Genomic DNA, 18199 nt, shown 5'->3' on the forward strand with positions numbered 1-18199 from the left:
TTATCTTTGTGCGAGTAGTATAATATGTAAGTAGATATACATGCCTAATATATCGAATTATAAAATATTCGTATTGGTGTTTACAAGGACAGATTCTAAGATTTATCAGCATCATTTTTGCTTACAAAGTGAAACAATGTTGATAGTCATAGCAGAACACTTAGACATAATGTAACCCATTGTATTCGTGCTTATTTAGATTGGCCATGACATTTTAAATTCCAGCATTCCCAAGGATAGACCTCAACGACTGACGTTAAAACTGGCCTTGAAAAAAGCCTTGACCCCAGACCATCCTACACTCCTCACAAAAATTCAAGGATTCACACTTTATTTTTTACTTACAGTAATTTTCCTCTCACCATTATGTTTCACTGTGATGCCACTTGTCAGCCTTATTGCTTTATGATCACCACTAATTATTGTCATGATAATAATTCCAGCATGACTTCTAGAGATGAAAATCTATTTCAGCAGAATAATTATATTAAAGTTCAAACTTCTGTAAAATTCCATTGAAGTTCAGAGAAAGAGAGAGAGAAAGAGAGAGAGAGAGAGGGGGGTGGGCTGAATAGAGAGAGAGAGGCCAGTCCCATCACACACACAAACACATACACACACATACCCCTCCATATTTCCTAATCCCTGCCATGGAGCGACCCTGAGCAACTTCCAGGAATGGCCCTGCACCTGCTGGGGCCTCCTGGGGGTAAAGCTGTGGCCGTGGGCCCCATGGAGGGGTGGGGCCTCATGGATAGGCGGGGGCATGTTCCTGCCTCCCCAATCACATTACACAGCCTCCTACCTCAGCCCTGCCCTCCTACACCTCACCCTCATCCTCCAGGGGAGCCGCCACCACGAAAGGTGAAAGAGTAGAGGACCAAAGAATTAAGCTCTCAGCAGAATTACCTACTTCTCTATACATCAAAGGCGGAGTGGGGGATCGGGGGTTTGGGGCAAGGTGATGATGATGTTGATCTTGTTCCATGGGGGGCCTCTTGTCAGCACTGTGCTGTGGAATAAGGTGTAGGGGGGGGTACATGAACCCACATGTTGACTCTTAGATGCCAGGGAATTGTGCGGGATAGGGGTTGCTGTAAGACATGTACTATACAGTACCTCAGTTTGTTAGGTATCCACTTCACCCCACTGGCTCAGATACAACTCTATCTATCATGCAGTTATCTTCATGCAGTACAGTACTTTACCTCTGATTCACACACGATGATGATGTGTCATGATTCCATCAAATAAGAGAGGTGAAAGTAGTACTCTAAGGTGCTTGAGAACTACAGAAAGAGTTGAATTCCTGTGTGTCTGTGTGTGTGTGTGTGTGTGTGTGTGTGTGTGTGTGTGTGTGTGTGTGTGTGAGTGTGAGTCTGTATATGTTCAAGTAATGTGTGCACACACACACACACACACGCCAGATAGGAGGGGAGGGAGGTCTGAGAAACAGCAACGGCAGAACCAAAACAAAGACGTTGCCTGCCCCAGCAGCACCTGCACAGAGAGCAGAGACTGGCATTAACATCAGTTGATTTCTGGTGATCATAGCCTGGCCTCACCCAGGATCAGTAGAGGACACCACCCCATGACTAATGGAAACTGTGATGTAGCTCCAGTGGATGAAGTCATAATTGTGGACTCTTTGATTTTTTAAAGACAAGTGCTTTTTAGATTACATCAGTCCGGGATATGTTATCAATAATGAGTGTAAAAGGAAATGTGCCTTTCGTCAAGGTATCGGTAAAAAAACTGTGAGGGTGGGTGAAGACTTCTCTCTCTCCCTTCTCTCTCTCTAACATCTCTCTAACATCCAAGAACTCTTCTCACCTTTACTACCTCAATGAAAAACCATACCATGAGAATAAAAACAGTTGTGAAAGCATGTGTGTGTGTGTGTGTGTGTGTGTCAATCGATCCCTGTGCTTTATACAATAATACAAAGATGATCACCAGGCAAGTCAGTCTGTTCTGAGAATAATACAGTAGAAATGGGAGAGAAATCTGCTGTGTGTGTGTGTGTGTGTGTGTGTGTGTGTGTGTGTGTGTGTGTGTGTGTGTGTGTGTGTGTGTGTGTGTGAGCGTGTCTGTGTTCTGGAGATAGGACCCATAATGAAAGCTTAGTGCCACCCTTGAATGCTCCCATTAGCCTATTAACAAAACACTGAAAAGTTCAGCTAGAAACTCCTCATCCACGTTCCCCTCAGGGTAGCTCGGAAAGGAGGGGGAAAAACAGAGCGTTCAATAGCTCCGTGGGCAAACCAAAATCCTCACTGTAGCCCAGCCAAGAAATAAATTAAAAAGATTGGGTGCTTGAAAGCCACGGCTTTGAGACTAGAGATGAAGTTTTCTCATGCTTAACAACTTGTTCTTGTTGTCCAACTGTTAAAAGATCAATCCAATTAGCTGGTTTGTCTCACACCACAAGCATGTGGAGGATGCCTGGGATAGATGTGTAGGGAGAGTGTGTGTGTGTGTGTTTGTGTAACATACACACACTCGTCCTCATTCAGGGCTTGGTTGAAAGTGTACAAAATGTATGAAGTGAGGTCAAACACAGCAGGCGGGCAAATTTGAATTTATTTATTAAAATAAGACACTTTTTTTTATTTAAACATTTTTCAGTCAGAACATAAAGTTCTCACCACTTTATTTTAAGCACATTCCCATGGGAACTAACTATAGACACAACTGTTGGGTCTGCAGACAGGAATCCAGTGGAAAGAGGGAAGGAAATCCTCTCACAGATCTAAAATGGTTGGATAGGTGTAAGCAGGGTATCAAAAATGCCTCCTGGCATATTAGAATTAGAGATGAGTATTCATATATTTCTTATACCAACCCAATCCTTTCAGATCTACATGAGTGCCTAGGGTGTAGCGACTGATTATGAATTCAGCACAAATATACACAGTATTGCAACGAAAGACGCCATTCTAGTGACACACCTGTAATGAATACTCTCTTCAGGTAAAAATAGAGGACCTCTACAGCCATAACAGGTGAGAGGGATATGTGCTTAAAAGGCAAACTATTGGGTACGTAACAGAATCACATGAATACGTGAATAAAGGGACTTTAACAACCAAACTTGATCAGAACTTACAGAGCCAACCATACATGTGCATTCAGGATGAACTCGGGGTGGAGGGTGTAAGCTGTATGATGATGAAGTGACATCAGCTCCTTCATTTATAAGAGACCTCTTTTGGTCTCATGGCAGCACCATGCATACCTCTGCTTCCGACACTCAAAAATACCCCCAGTAGATCCCAGAATACCCCCAGCACCCAGCCCAGCCATGTGGTGATGCAGACAAGGCTGCAGGCCTGGGCAGGTTAGCCCAGAACCCAGAATAGGCTTAGAATAGTGACAACACTGAAACAGAGTGGGACTTTTTAACAGTGAGTCTATCAGTGCCCAGGAATTAACTACCAATCAGTGTTTTCCCTACTCCCTAATAATTGTCCCCATACCCCAAGATTTCAATTGGAAATGTTGATTTTGTGGGGAGGGCTACTAAGCCTTGTGTTTCATGCATGATCAACCTACTAGGAGGCTTATTCCTAAGGCATATGCTTCTCTCAGGGTGTCCCAATGGTCTACCCTTCACCCTGAAGTGTGCACTTATTCACACCCCCACATGGATGAAAAAGCATAGGATTGGTGTAAGAGGAGGGAAATGAGTGGAGACTTCGGACACAGCATAGGTCTAAGTCTTCTAGTCTATTTCCTTTTCACAGGTCAATGGGATCCTTATGGCTATTTCTAACTGGTGTTCTGAGGTAGAGCCTGCCACCTTCTGGCCTGTTTTAATAACAGCATGTTCTTCCAGTGACCAACAGCAGAGGGCACTACATGCAGCTCTCTTTGGATGAAACGGGGTTCATCAGTCTCATGGTGAGTCAATCAAAACCATTCAACAACACAGTAAACACACCGACCACAATGACTGGGAAAGGAGGGATGACTGGGAAAGGAGGGATGACAACAAACTGTTCTGGAAGGAAGTCACATTTGCAATCAGTTCACCACACTGAATCATCACTGTCAAGTAACCATGCCAACAAGACAAACAATGGCCATACTCCCACTAATACAGTCAATCAACATGAACAATAACAAGGGACTCCTACAGGGGACTATTGAGGACTAATGAATTGACTACGTCAATAATCAATCAATCAATGCTTTTGGGACAAAATAACAACATGTAGTTGTTGATGTAGACATTAACTATTTAATCTCTCATTGCCCAACCTACCAGATGAAGAATGAAGCAACGGATACTGTTTGCAATCAATCAATCAATCAGACCCTAATCCCAGTAGTAGACAGGACCGTGCTCCTGCTCCTCATGGCTAGCAGACAACTCAGGATTAAGATTAAGGCTTTTAGTAATTTCTATTTGATATAAACACTACGTAGCTCCCACGGCTAGCCCTCCACAACTGTCTCTAAATAACTACACCTGGATAAGGTATGCATACACATACAAGCAGGCCTATACAGGACTGTCAACACAGGCAGTGGGATGTACAGCTGTAGTTCTAGATTTGCAGAGTCGTAGTTCTAGAAATGCAGAGTTCTGAGTTCTGGTTCTTGATTGTGGGCGGGTCGTCGTCATCATCATCTGAGCTTGGGGAAGATTCTGATGAAGAGGATCATGCTGATGAAGGTGAAGGAGACCAGGATGAGCATGAGCCACAGGAACCAGTTGACAGACTTCTTGGTGTGCTGCTCCAGCCGCTCCGACTCCGTCTTCAGCTTCTCAAAGTTCATGTCTGCCTGCTGCATAGACTTGCTCAGGGTCTGGGAGAGACAGAGACCAACAAGACAACAATCAAATCCCCTTTGCTTTGGCTGCCGTATACTGTAGACTAGGTCAATGCCTGAGAGACGGAGGAACATACACAAAACAAATAGACAACACAACTAAAGAAACGTGTGCCTGCCTGATAGACAGACTCTAGAACTACAGGAGAAGAACACACACTCAACACAGTTTTAAGGTGTGGTGGCATGATTGCGCACAGACAAGGGACCTTTTTGGCCTCATGCCAACTGTTATATGTTGTTCAATACCTCATCTAGATTACCACATTCTAATCACATTTTTATACCGAAAAGTAACTGGTGCAACACTGCCACCTTCTGAAGGGATACAGATATAGCACTTGTTATTCAAACAGCAAAGGAGAGGATATTTGAGATTCCTAATCCTAGACACTTCATGTAGCAAGATGGTAATAGCTACATATAGTGCCCTCCATAAGTATTGGAAAAAGGAAGCATTTTGTTTTATTTTAGCTATTATTAATTTATTTTTATAATCCAACAGTCTGGATTTGAAATCAAACAATTACTATGTTGTCAAAATAAAATCATAGAATGTCCAAATAAAGCATATAAAGCTCATGTTTCGTATCTTTGACGACAATCCTTTGCATGCAATAACTGCCTGAATTCTGCTACCCATTGACCCCACCAGATGCTGGGTATCTTCTCTGGTGATTCTCTGCCAGGCCTGTACTGCAGCCATCTTCAGTTGTGGATTGTTTTTAGGTCTTTTTGCCTTAAGTTCCCTCTTTAGCAAATTAAATGCATGTTCAATTGTATTTAAATCCAGAAAACTTTCCACTTTTTGGCCCTGAAAACTTGGAAGCATTTGCTTGTACTTCAGCAGACAAGATGTTCCTGTACACTTCAGAAGTCATTCTGCTGCTGCCGTCAGCAGTTACATCATCAATAAAAACAAGTGAGCCAGTTCCAGTGGCAGCCATACACGCCCAAGTCATAACTCCCCTCCACCATATTTCACAGATGAGGTGGTATGCCAGGGATTTTGGGCAGTTCCTTTTTTTCTCCACACGTTACACTTGCCATCACTCTGGTACATGTTAATCTTTGTCTAATCCGTCCACAAGACCTTTTTTTCCAGAACTCTGCAGGCTCTTTTAGGTACTTTTAGCAAACTGTAATCTGGCCATCCGGTTTCTGTTGCGAACTAATGGTTTACACCTTGCATTGTAGTCTCTGTAGATCTGCTGGTAAAGTCTTCTGCGGATGGTAGTCTCTGACACATTCATTGTTTATGATAGTTTACTTCTGATTTCTCAGCCCAAAATGGCTTCCTTGACTTGCAGTGACAACTCTTTTGACTGTGTTGACAGACACCAATAGCAGACTACATAGGAAAACATAAAGGCTAGAATCAATACTAGACATTGACAGCTCTCTTATGCCTGCACAAATGATGTGACGGAACACACCTGACTAACCAGAAACACCTCTCAAGCCAATTTTCCAATACTACTGGGTCCCTAAAATTGGGGGACAATGTATAAAAAGGGTTGTAATTTCTAAATGGTGAAACCAATCAGAAAAAAGACAACATTGAATCTCTAACCTCATAGTCATTTTTGTATTTCAAATCCAAACTGTCTTAGAGCTAAAAGAAGACAAAATGCTTCCTCTTTCCAATTCTTATGGAGGGCACTGTATTTCCCTCTGACATAATAGGTGGAATCTTCCAGGGATTAGACCTGTCCAATCCCCTCAGATCTCCAGAGATGCTGAGTGGAGTAGGGGCTATGGAGGGCATATACCAGAGTTCAGCCTATGAGGTCTCCGCTGCTTACCTGGTTGTCCTGTTTGATGATGTGCTGTGCAGCCAGCGTGTTGTTCTTCAGGTTTCGGGCCAGGTTGAGCATGTCCTCAGCCAGCTTCTCCTGCAGGTTGTGATGGTGCTGTAGGACTGCGTCCAGCTCTGCTGCAGACTGCTTCTCGTCCAGTGCAAGGCCCCTGAAGTGGGAGGGAAGGAGGGATTGATTGATTTATTGATTGATTGGTTGGTTTCTAATTGTCGTTATAAAAAATGTTTCACATGGTGATAAGATGGTCACACCATATGGAAGATATGGGTGAACATAGTAATGCTTTACCTTCTATTCCGCAAGGCTGTTTCTGAGGTCCCTGTTGAGAAGCAAAGTTATTAAAAAAATAAAAAAAACTGTTATATAAACTTCATAGGTATCACACATGCCATAAAGACAGGATGCTTACCTTTGCCTGATGATGCCTGTAAAGAAGCAGAAATGAAAGCAAATGGTTAGCAGTTTTTTGGACCAGTGATCCTCAATCCTGGTCCTGGAGAGCCAAAGTACTAAAGGTTTTTGTCCCAGCTCAGCAGTGACGCACCTAATTCAGCTAATCAAGGCCCCCAAAAATCACTATTGTGACCTATCCAAGTGTGTGAGTGTGAGTAAGTGTGAGTAAGTGTGTGAGTGTGAGTGTGTGTGTGTGTGTGTGTGTGTGTGTGTGTGTGTAAGAGAGTTTGTGAGTGTGTGAGTGTGAGTGTGAGTGTGAGTGTGTGTGTGTGTGTGTGTGTGTGTGTGTGAGTGAGTGTGAGTGTGAGTGTGAGTGTGAGTGTGTGTATAAGAGAGTTTGTGAGTGTGAGTGTGAGTGTGCGTGTGTGTGTGTGCATAAGAGAGTTTGTGAGTGTGAGAGGTCAGCTTACAGTGCCCAGTAGCTCGTTCCTCATCTCTCCAGTGCACCAGGCTTTAGTCTGCATGTGAACCGTTTTGCTAGCTGGCATCCTCTCATTGGCTATGGTGGGAGTCCGACCAGGAGCTAGGAACTGATTGGCCAGGGCTTTCTCTGTGGTGGAAGACTGAACACAACAGCACAGAGGAAATAGGTGTTATGGATCAGAATAAAATTCATGACAATGTCTTGAGTATGTCTATACTGACCAGTTTCTCTGCTTCTAGAAGTCCTTTCAAGAAGTCAACTTTCCGTGTGTAGTCTGTCAACACTTCTGGTGTGGGTTTGCTGAGGTGGAAAGGAGAGAAGTGATAACATGTGACTATTGACTGAATAACAATACTTTAGACCTCAGAAGATAAACTAAGCTAAAACCATGCTAGACAGTGCTACTAAAATGACTAATGCAGATAGAGTACAGCATAATCAATAGCAAGTGCCTAGTTACAATATAACTTCAGTTACATATGTAATTATTCAAGACATTATTGAGGGAGGAATGAAAGTATCACATTCACATCAAATCTGAAGCAATCAGTCCAAGCGGAATCTTGTTAAGCAAGAGGAGCTTAGAGATACATAGCAAATTTCGAGTCTTACATCACCTTGTTTTTCTACAGTACGCCATTACATCATATGTGTTTTGCATAAAAGTAAGACTTGCTTGCCAACTATTTTTTGCCATCAAGGAGAGACTACACACAAGACGACACTTGCCATTAATTTAACTATACGCTATCAATCAAATTCACAACAACCTTGACTTTACCTTGGGCTCTTTCTCAAAGCCACCATCATCTCTTCGAGTGCACCAACATACTACAGAAAAAGGGGTAGAAGGGTACTTTCAATGTTAGATATTATTATATTATATATTACAAGGCCACTTAGGACACATGCATTTTCTTTTTGCCAAGTTCTGCTCCTATAGGCCCACACATTCACAAGCTTCTTAAGAATGTGGACATACTCGATGCAGCTTATAGGCAGTGAACAACAGCTACAACTCAGTACTTTTCACAATTTATAGCAAAGGGATTTTACAAAATCACCAACCTTTTTTACTAATGGGTAAAAAAGGATCATAGAGATCGGGGGTCTTTTTTTACTCGTCTGCTGTACTTGGCATTACAATTGGCACACAGAAAGACAGCTACAGATGTATATGAAGTTAACGCAACTCTTAGCAAGAAACAGTATGCAATCGCCATGGAGTATAACGCAACAATAACAGATAATAATAATATATAGAATATATATATATATCATAACTGACTAGTCACTGTAGTCTAGTTGTCCTCATCTGTCACAATCATCATCTCACATCATATGAGAGATATGTTGGTACAGCTGCAGTATTTCAAGTAGAACTCAATAGCTACTGCTCCAATGACACAAAGGTTTAGCTCGTTCGTTTGCGTTGGAAACCGTGCTGTTAAAGCTAATCTAATACAAAAAACACATTGACCATCATTGCAGGCGCTGGATGACTTGCTCGCTCATATAGCTGACGTGGCTAGCTTTCCTGCTGGCTAACTGGCTAGCTGTCAACATCATATTTTGACAGGTCATTCGATTATCTGCGATTGCATTTGGGGAAAGTCGCATTGTTAAACGACTGCACCATCAAAATGTTTACCTTCTCCAACCTCCATTCTGTTACTCCGCGTTTCTCCGAGGCTATAGATTCGCAACGGGACAATAATCTGATAAAATTTATTTCTAACCTAGACGAAGCCATGTTTGAAAATGACAAGCTGTCGCAAGGATATTACGTAGACAATAGCGGAAGTCGTAGGCGGGAGAAACGAATCATAAATTATGTTTGAGTGAATAATATGTTGGTATTTCCCGGGAAATAAGAAACATTATTTTGCTTCACCCACGCACGCACGCACGCACGCGCTCCTCTCTCTCTCGATTATGACAGTGAACTACTGTCTAACTATGAGGACACTACATTTATGAAGTATAGAATATGAAATTAAAACACTTGAGAATAGATGACAGGTTAAAACATAAGACAAAATACTAATAATAAGTTTAAACATTTATTCCCAATGATTACTTCTAACAGTTATGGACATGATCGAACGAACTCAACACAGGTGGTCACATGACCAACTAACACAAGTTAACGTTACGTTATGTCTGACTCCAAAAGATATTTCATGATTAATAATGATTGATAATGCTTTGCTCATCCCTGTGTAACAGACAATCGATCATATCGGATCCTAGATTCCATTAAGAATACCCAAAATGCTTTTTCTTTTTTTTTTTTACCATGCCCTTAAATTAAGATAAATCGGATTGCGAGGAGTTTACGCTCAGGCCAATATCTGAAGCTGATGATTTACTCTACGTGTCGTCAACGATGCATGTGAACATTAGACATTAAATGGGAGAACCTGGTCACGATTATGTCGTGATGTATTAACAGAACCTTTATCTAGCGCACAACAACACAATAATGCACATAGGAAGAATGAGAATAGAGGATCAACAAAATAATCAATTTACCAGTTTCAAAGCAAAATATGACTGTAAGTTTTAACCATACGTTAACGTGCGTCAAGGACAACGCGGGAGAATGGTGCCCGTGACGGACCTACCCCAAAACTCAAAGAATATCTCGCTGTCCCTCTCCTTAAATATCATTCCCAACAAAGGCCAAGGTGTAAGACACATTACAATCGCAAAGGAATTGACAAACGATGAGGCTGCGACTTCTTCAGGATGTCCGCCAGGCTCATTCAACTGTAAATAGTTACACACATTGAAATCAAGGTTGGCGCCACCAAAATTTGTCTAGACAAGCAGAAAATATATTTTGGGCTGCTCATTTTCCTGTTAATCTTCAGGTAAGTTATGTCAGTCAAAATCTGAATATCATTTTTGTATTTTCATGTCCATCTGCAGCCAGCTAAACATACTTTTATCAAAACATGATTTTTATTTGAGTCTTGTTTATTGTCATAGCATTTGTTTTTCAGTTACAACAAAATACAACAGCTTTTATTTGAGTCTTGTTTATTGTCATAGCATTTATTTATTATTTCAGTTACAACAAAATCATTTCCTGAGTAATCAGTGAATCTCTGTATTTAATTAAACGTTTCTTTGGATAAACTTCCCTTCAGCAGGAAGTGGAGGATATGCATGCAAGGCTGGTCTCTCTCTCTCTCTCTCTCTCTCTCTCTCTGTCTCTCTGTCTGTCTCTTTCTCTCTCTCTCTCTCTCTCTCTCTTTCTCTCTCTCTCTCTCTCTCTCTCTCTCTCTCTCTCTCACACACACACATACACACACACACACACACACACACACACACACAATGCTTGCGTGTTTGTGTGCACATGCGTCTGTGGTAAAAGGGTGACTAAAATAAGGTGCTACAAACTAATTTGTAAATGCTAAATGGGATCCTTGGGAAGATCCTCCTATTTTTTATGTACATTAAATGAAATGCTATAGTCCGTATTTATCCTTTAATCCTAGGCTACGGGGTCAGTTGGGCCTGTCAAAGGATCCCAAACTAATTATAGACAGTATGGGAACAGAATACACACATTTTTAAACAACATAATTCTGCATACAAATATATATATAGTATTGGTGTGTGATTAATTATTGCCCTTATTCATTAGGTCATTAGGTAATTTTAGATCCAAAATATTAGGCGTTTCCCCGGTCCTAGGGGTCGAGGGGAGGTGATGAGGGGAGGTGTTTCCTTCTGTGGATCAAATGAACCAGGAAGACCAGGGAGGAGAGAGTGGCTATAGAGCCAACAGTGGAACCTGCATAGGTGGCTGCTGTTGTGGTGCTGGAGGCCTCATTTGCTGGAGAACACAGCAAAAATATACTTAGAGGTCAGTGAGTGGCCCATGTCAAACTCTGTGGCTCAGTTGGTAGAGCATGGTGCTAACAATGCTTAGGTTGTGGGTTTGATTCCTGCTGGGACCATATATACTGAAATGTATGCACTCACTGCAATGTAAGTCGCTTTGGATAAAAGCGTTCAGCTAAATGGCATATATTATCAAAGCCTACTGCGATTGTGTTCTATCCATTGTCCACTCTGACCCTTTGTGAGATTGTATGAGGATGCTGTAGGCCTAGGTTAGAAATAAGCATCATCATACTATCCTTCATGATGACATTCTGACCATGTTATCATTGTCTATTGAATAAAACATAGCTCACCTTTCTCCTCCCCCTCCGTTACAGCTGTTTCCTTCAATGTTTCCATGGATCCAACCTTATTATGTAAGTCAGTGGGTCCAACTGTAAAAAGAATGAGAATAAAACCTAAAACAAGTCTACATATTTCTAATATAGGACAGGGAAGTTCTAAAATCTCCCTGGTATACGTTACAGTGATCCCATTGATTTTGAATCAGTAGAAATTGTATTTGGCTTTCAACCCAAGAATGGCACAGAGTCAATTCAATCTTAGGTCCTCACGAGACTGTTGAGAGTCGGCAGTGGCAGTGCTTCTCGGGTCATCAACACCATCTGACAATAACAAACATCCACACACTAAACTTTAAGACACATGAACATTTGTGACATTGATTGAATAGAGTCAGTTTTCAAAACACATAATGTACTAAACATTATTATTGTAGAGACACATGACATCTGAACATTGATTTTTGTTTCTTTTGAGACACTAGTCGGCAGTAGCCAACTTGAAAATAGAAAACAATGACGACAACTACATGTTGGATCAATTGTGGTGCAAATGTATGAATCTTCTAGCCCAGCAAAGAGACAATAATAGAGATATTTACTGACTTTCCACAGAAGTAGTTCTTGTTGTATGCAGCAGTGATGTTGGTTCCCTCTCTGGTAATATTTCTGTAGTGGTTGTAATGAAACTAACGACTTCTGTTGTCGTTGGAGGATCTGGTTCCATGAGAAATAATATACATTTGTAGGATTATTGTAACAACAGTTGAAATTCTACTTCTAGAATAGTACAATATAGCCTACTGTATTATTATATAGTATTCAACTGTAGTCTTTCCCAAATTAGTAAAATAAACAAAACTTTATTCCCAAAAATATAGAAATATCAAAACGAATTAAGAATTTGACTGGCATTTTCAGTAAAGTTCTGGGAGCTGATAGTTAGTTTTGCTTCACATAGATAATCTGTTTGTCCTGTTCCCTTCTGAGTCTTAGAAGAAAGTGTGTAGCTCCAAATTCTACATACAGTATTTCTAATATAGGACAAGGAAGTTCTAAAATCTCCCTGGTATACGTTACAGTGATCCCATTGATTTTGAATCAGTAGAAATTGTATTTGGCTTTCAACCCAAGAATGGCAGAGAGTCAATTCAATCTTAGGTCCTCACGAGACTGTTGAGAGTCGGCAGTGGCAGTGCTTCTCGGGTCATCAACACCATCTGACAATAACAAACATCCACACACTAAACTTTAAGACACATGAACACTTGTGACATTGATTGAATAGAGTCAGTTTTCAAAACACATAATGTACTAAACATTATTATTGTAGAGACAACATGACATCTGAACATTGATTTTTGTTTCTTTTGCGACACTAGTCGGCAGCAGCCAACTTGAAAATAGAAAACAATGACGACTACTACATGTTGGATCAATTGTGGTGCAAATGTATGAATCTTCCAGCCCAGCAAAGAGACAATAATAGAGATATTTACTGACTTTCCACAGAAGTAGTTCTTGTTGTATGCAGCAGTGATGTTGGTTCCCTCTCTGGTAATATTTCTGTAGTGGTTGTAATGAAACTAACGACTTCTGTTGTCGTTGGAGGATCTGGTTCCATGAGAAATAATATACATTTGTAGGATTATTGTAACAACAGTTGAAATTCTACTTCTAGAATAGTACAATATAGCCTACTGTATTATTATATAGTATTCAACTGTAGTCTTTCCCAAATTAGTAAAATAAACAAAACTTTATTCCCAAAAATATAAAAATATCAAAACGAATTAAGAATTTGACTGGCATTTTCAGTAAAGTTCTGGGAGCTGATAGTTAGTTTTGCTTCACATAGATAATCTGTTTGTCCTGTTCCCTTCTGAGTCTTAGAAGAAAGTGTGTAGCTCCAAATTCTACATACAGTATTTCTAATATAGGACAAGGAAGTTCTAAAATCTCCCTGGTATACGTTACAGTGATCCCATTGATTTTGAATCAGTAGAAATTGTATTTGGCTTTCAACCCAAGAATGGCAGAGAGTCAATTCAATCTTAGGTCCTCACGAGACTGTTGAGAGTCGGCAGTGGCAGTGCTTCTCGGGTCATCAACACCATCTGACAATAACAAACATCCACACACTAAACTTTAAGACACATGAACACTTGTGACATTGATTGAATAGAGTCAGTTTTCAAAACACATAATGTACTAAACATTATTATTGTAGAGACAACATGACATCTGAACATTGATTTTTGTTTCTTTTGCGACACTAGTCGGCAGCAGCCAACTTGAAAATAGAAAACAATGACGACTACTACATGTTGGATCAATTGTGGTGCAAATGTATGAATCTTCCAGCCCAGCAAAGAGACAATAATAGAGATATTTACTGACTTTCCACAGAAGTAGTTCTTGTTGTATGCAGCAGTGATGTTGGTTCCCTCTCTGGTAATATTTCTGTAGTGGTTGTAATGAAACTAACGACTTCTGTTGTCGTTGGAGGATCTGGTTCCATGAGAAATAATATACATTTGTAGGATTATTGTAACAACAGTTGAAATTCTACTTCTAGAATAGTACAATATAGCCTACTGTATTATTATATAGTATTCAACTGTAGTCTTTCCCAAATTAGTAAAATAAACAAAACTTTATTCCCAAAAATATAAAAATATCAAAACGAATTAAGAATTTGACTGGCATTTTCAGTAAAGTTCTGGGAGCTGATAGTTAGTTTTGCTTCACATAGATAATCTGTTTGTCCTGTTCCCTTCTGAGTCTTAGAAGAAAGTGTGTAGCTCCAAATTCTACATACAGTATTTCTAATATAGGACAAGGAAGTTCTAAAATCTCCCTGGTATACGTTACAGTGATCCCATTGATTTTGAATCAGTAGAAATTGTATTTGGCTTTCAACCCAAGAATGGCAGAGAGTCAATTCAATCTTAGGTCCTCACGAGACTGTTGAGAGTCGGCAGTGGCAGTGCTTCTCGGGTCATCAACACCATCTGACAATAACAAACATCCACACACTAAACTTTAAGACACATGAACACTTGTGACATTGATTGAATAGAGTCAGTTTTCAAAACACATAATGTACTAAACATTATTATTGTAGAGACAACATGACATCTGAACATTGATTTTTGTTTCTTTTGCGACACTAGTCGGCAGCAGCCAACTTGAAAATAGAAAACAATGACGACTACTACATGTTGGATCAATTGTGGTGCAAATGTATGAATCTTCCAGCCCAGCAAAGAGACAATAATAGAGATATTTACTGACTTTCCACAGAAGTAGTTCTTGTTGTATGCAGCAGTGATGTTGGTTCCCTCTCTGGTAATATTTCTGTAGTGGTTGTAATGAAACTAACGACTTCTGTTGTCGTTGGAGGATCTGGTTCCATGAGAAATAATATACATTTGTAGGATTATTGTAACAACAGTTGAAATTCTACTTCTAGAATAGTACAATATAGCCTACTGTATTATTATATAGTATTCAACTGTAGTCTTTCCCAAATTAGTAAAATAAACAAAACTTTATTCCCAAAAATATAAAAATATCAAAACGAATTAAGAATTTGACTGGCATTTTCAGTAAAGTTCTGGGAGCTGATAGTTAGTTTTGCTTCACATAGATAATCTGTTTGTCCTGTTCCCTTCTGAGTCTTAGAAGAAAGTGTGTAGCTCCAAATTCTACATACAGTATTTCTAATATAGGACAAGGAAGTTCTAAAATCTCCCTGGTATACGTTACAGTGATCCCATTGATTTTGAATCAGTAGAAATTGTATTTGGCTTTCAACCCAAGAATGGCAGAGAGTCAATTCAATCTTAGGTCCTCACGAGACTGTTGAGAGTCGGCAGTGGCAGTGCTTCTCGGGTCATCAACACCATCTGACAATAACAAACATCCACACACTAAACTTTAAGACACATGAACACTTGTGACATTGATTGAATAGAGTCAGTTTTCAAAACACATAATGTACTAAACATTATTATTGTAGAGACAACATGACATCTGAACATTGATTTTTGTTTCTTTTGCGACACTAGTCGGCAGCAGCCAACTTGAAAATAGAAAACAATGACGACTACTACATGTTGGATCAATTGTGGTGCAAATGTATGAATCTTCCAGCCCAGCAAAGAGACAATAATAGAGATATTTACTGACTTTCCACAGAAGTAGTTCTTGTTGTATGCAGCAGTGATGTTGGTTCCCTCTCTGGTAATATTTCTGTAGTGGTTGTAATGAAACTAACGACTTCTGTTGTCGTTGGAGGATCTGGTTCCATGAGAAATAATATACATTTGTAGGATTATTGTAACAACAGTTGAAATTCTACTTCTAGAATAGTACAATATAGCCTACTGTATTATTATATAGTATCCAACTGTAGTCTTTCCCAAATTAGTAAAATAAGCAAAACATTATTCCCAAAAATATCAAAACTAATTAAGAATTTACCTTGGAATTTTATGGCAAGACTAGCATTTTCAGTGAAGCTCTGGGAGCCGACAGTTAGCTTTGCTTCACATAGATAATCTGTTTGTCCTGTTCCCATCTGAGTGTTAGAAGAAAGCGTGTAGCTCCAAATTTGGTCACTATTACAGTCGGAATCCAGGTCTAATTCCAAGGTCTCAGTACTGGACAGATGCATCTGTAAGTTGCCATCATTACCATAGTAGACATTTTTCAAGGTACATTTCACCTTATAAGGCTGACCAGATACAGGTCTCACAGGCACAGTAAAGATGACAGGTAATGGGAAAGCTGTGGGAATCGGAGACAATGATGAGCATGATTCTCAGTTAAAAAAAAAGAGTAAAATTCAGATCTTTATTTGTCATGTTAGAAACATAACAGACATAAGTCATACTAAAACCATGAAATCATGATGACGTGATTGATGAATAAATCATGCAAAACCATGAAATCAAATGCATATAAAAAAATCCACAACAGGATCATAAAACATTTAAGGAGTGATAAACTAAACCATAATAATATGCCATCACAGACAAGGAATGTTGTCAATGATCCTGCTTCAGTTACTTACAGTAAACTCTGAGATTGACGGTTGCCTTTTCATTCCTTGTATTGCACTTTGCATTGCAGACGTGCTTTCCATCATATTCTAGTTTTACGTCAGTGTAACGCAGAGTGCTTTTGCCTGCAGTTCGAGTCTTAATGCCGTAACTCTCGTCTAGTCCCATCCACAAGGGTTTACTCTTAGGACAGGTGGTCTCACAGATGAGGGTCACTTCACCGCCCAGTTTGACGATGGGATCGTTAGGTGTAATGGTTACACAGAATATGGAATCTGCACAAAGCGATCGATAGAAAATAATAAATTATATTTCAGGTTTTACCGACAACTGTTTATATAGAGAGCATTATATTTAATACCTGAAAATATTCCTACATAAGTGATGTCTGTCCCATTGACAACATCAAGTAAATAATAGATTGTGTACCTTTAAAGGCCAGCAAAATGCAGAAGAATAGAATTTGATGGTATTGCAGGTGTCCCATTGTCTTCTGCAGTGCTTAATCCGTGTCAGTATTAGGGCTGCAGTAGTCTCCCAAGCCAGTGGACACTGTTATGCCAGCTGTTGAAGTGAGAACGGAGAGGAGGAGATAAGACCAGGTCAGGTCATCCACCCAGTATAGAGATGCATATCCATAATCCACTTCCTGCTAAAGAGGAGTTTTCGCAGAAAAACACGTTTATCCAAAGAGAAATTAAAAACAGAGATTCACTGAATCCAAACAGAAGAAAAATGGAAATGATTGTTGTAACTGAAAAACAAATGCTATGACAATAAACAAGACTCAAAGAAAAATCATATTTTGATACTAGTATTTTTGCTGGCTGAAGACATACATGAAAATATTAAAATAATATTTAGATTTTGACTAACATAACTGACCTGAAGATCAACAGAAAAATGAGCTGCCCAAAGTACTGTGCTTTTGCAGCCCAAAGTACAGTGCTTTTGCACAGTGTGTAATTGATTCCTATGCAAATCAGAGACCCTATAAAACAAAGATATTAATTCCAAAATGACATGAACTATTATCCTTGCGTTAAGATGGTCTCAATTCAACTTAGAGTGATTTGTTGACGACATTTTTGCATTTTAGCTAATTTTAAGAGTATCATAGCAAAGGGTCTGAATACTTATGTACATGAGGTATTTCTGTATTTAATTTTTAAAACATTTACTCAAATTTCTAAAAATGTGTTTTCCCTTTGTCATTCTGGGGTATTGTGTGTGGATTGACGGCAATTTCTTTTAATTTAATCCATTTTAAATTGAATCTATAACACAACAGAATGTGGAAAAAGTGAAGGGGTCTGAATACTTTCCGAAGGCACTGTATATTTTCAGCTTGTTTCATAAATGTAGTGTCCTCATAGCCATATGGACTATTAA

At 39.6% G+C, this 18199-nt stretch overlaps 2 protein-coding genes across 3 annotated transcripts; both read right to left on the bottom strand.

The window, feature by feature from the left end:
- Nucleotides 1-2571: 2571 nt before the first annotated feature.
- Nucleotides 2572-9297, bottom strand: use1 (unconventional SNARE in the ER 1 homolog). 2 transcript variants are annotated; one of them, XM_083671741.1, is made up of 8 exons: nucleotides 9188-9297; nucleotides 8318-8367; nucleotides 7758-7836; nucleotides 7523-7675; nucleotides 7069-7084; nucleotides 6948-6969; nucleotides 6645-6807; nucleotides 2572-4815 (listed from the first exon to the last, which is right to left on the bottom strand). In XM_083671741.1, the coding sequence occupies exons 1-8, from the start codon at nucleotides 9287-9289 to the stop codon at nucleotides 4633-4635; spliced, it is 768 nt and encodes a 255-aa protein (XP_083527867.1). In that variant the 5' UTR covers nucleotides 9290-9297; the 3' UTR covers nucleotides 2572-4632. The 2 variants fall into 2 exon arrangements, with proteins under 2 accessions (XP_083527867.1, XP_083527866.1); XM_083671740.1 differs by having other exon boundaries at nucleotides 6948-6978.
- A 1277-nt stretch (nucleotides 9298-10574) lies between these two features.
- Nucleotides 10575-16323, bottom strand: LOC310805764 (uncharacterized protein; the record flags this gene model as incomplete). The annotated part of the gene is made up of 13 exons (XM_083671565.1): nucleotides 10575-11386; nucleotides 11751-11831; nucleotides 12012-12062; nucleotides 12345-12455; nucleotides 12908-12958; nucleotides 13242-13352; nucleotides 13805-13855; nucleotides 14139-14249; nucleotides 14702-14752; nucleotides 15036-15146; nucleotides 15599-15649; nucleotides 15933-16043; nucleotides 16227-16323. 13 exons carry the CDS (start codon nucleotides 16321-16323, stop codon nucleotides 11241-11243), a joined length of 1134 nt encoding a protein of 377 aa, XP_083527691.1. The 3' UTR covers nucleotides 10575-11240.
- Between the last annotated feature and the right edge of the window lie 1876 nt (nucleotides 16324-18199).

The sequence above is a fragment of the Argentina silus genome (genome assembly GCF_951799395.1).
Source record: "Argentina silus genome assembly, chromosome: 6".
Taxonomy (NCBI): Eukaryota; Metazoa; Chordata; class Actinopteri; order Argentiniformes; family Argentinidae; genus Argentina; species Argentina silus.

Coding starts and splice junctions, on each gene's coding strand:
- use1 (XM_083671740.1), bottom strand. CDS start 9,289: ATGGCTTCGTCTAGGTTAGAAATAAATTTTATCAGATTATTGTCCCGT. Junction 8,368..9,187: donor CAGAATGGAGGTTGGAGAAG/GTAAACATTTTG, acceptor CTTTTTCTGTAG/TATGTTGGTGCACTCGAAGA. Junction 7,837..8,317: donor GCTTTGAGAAAGAGCCCAAG/GTAAAGTCAAGG, acceptor TTTCCACCTCAG/CAAACCCACACCAGAAGTGT.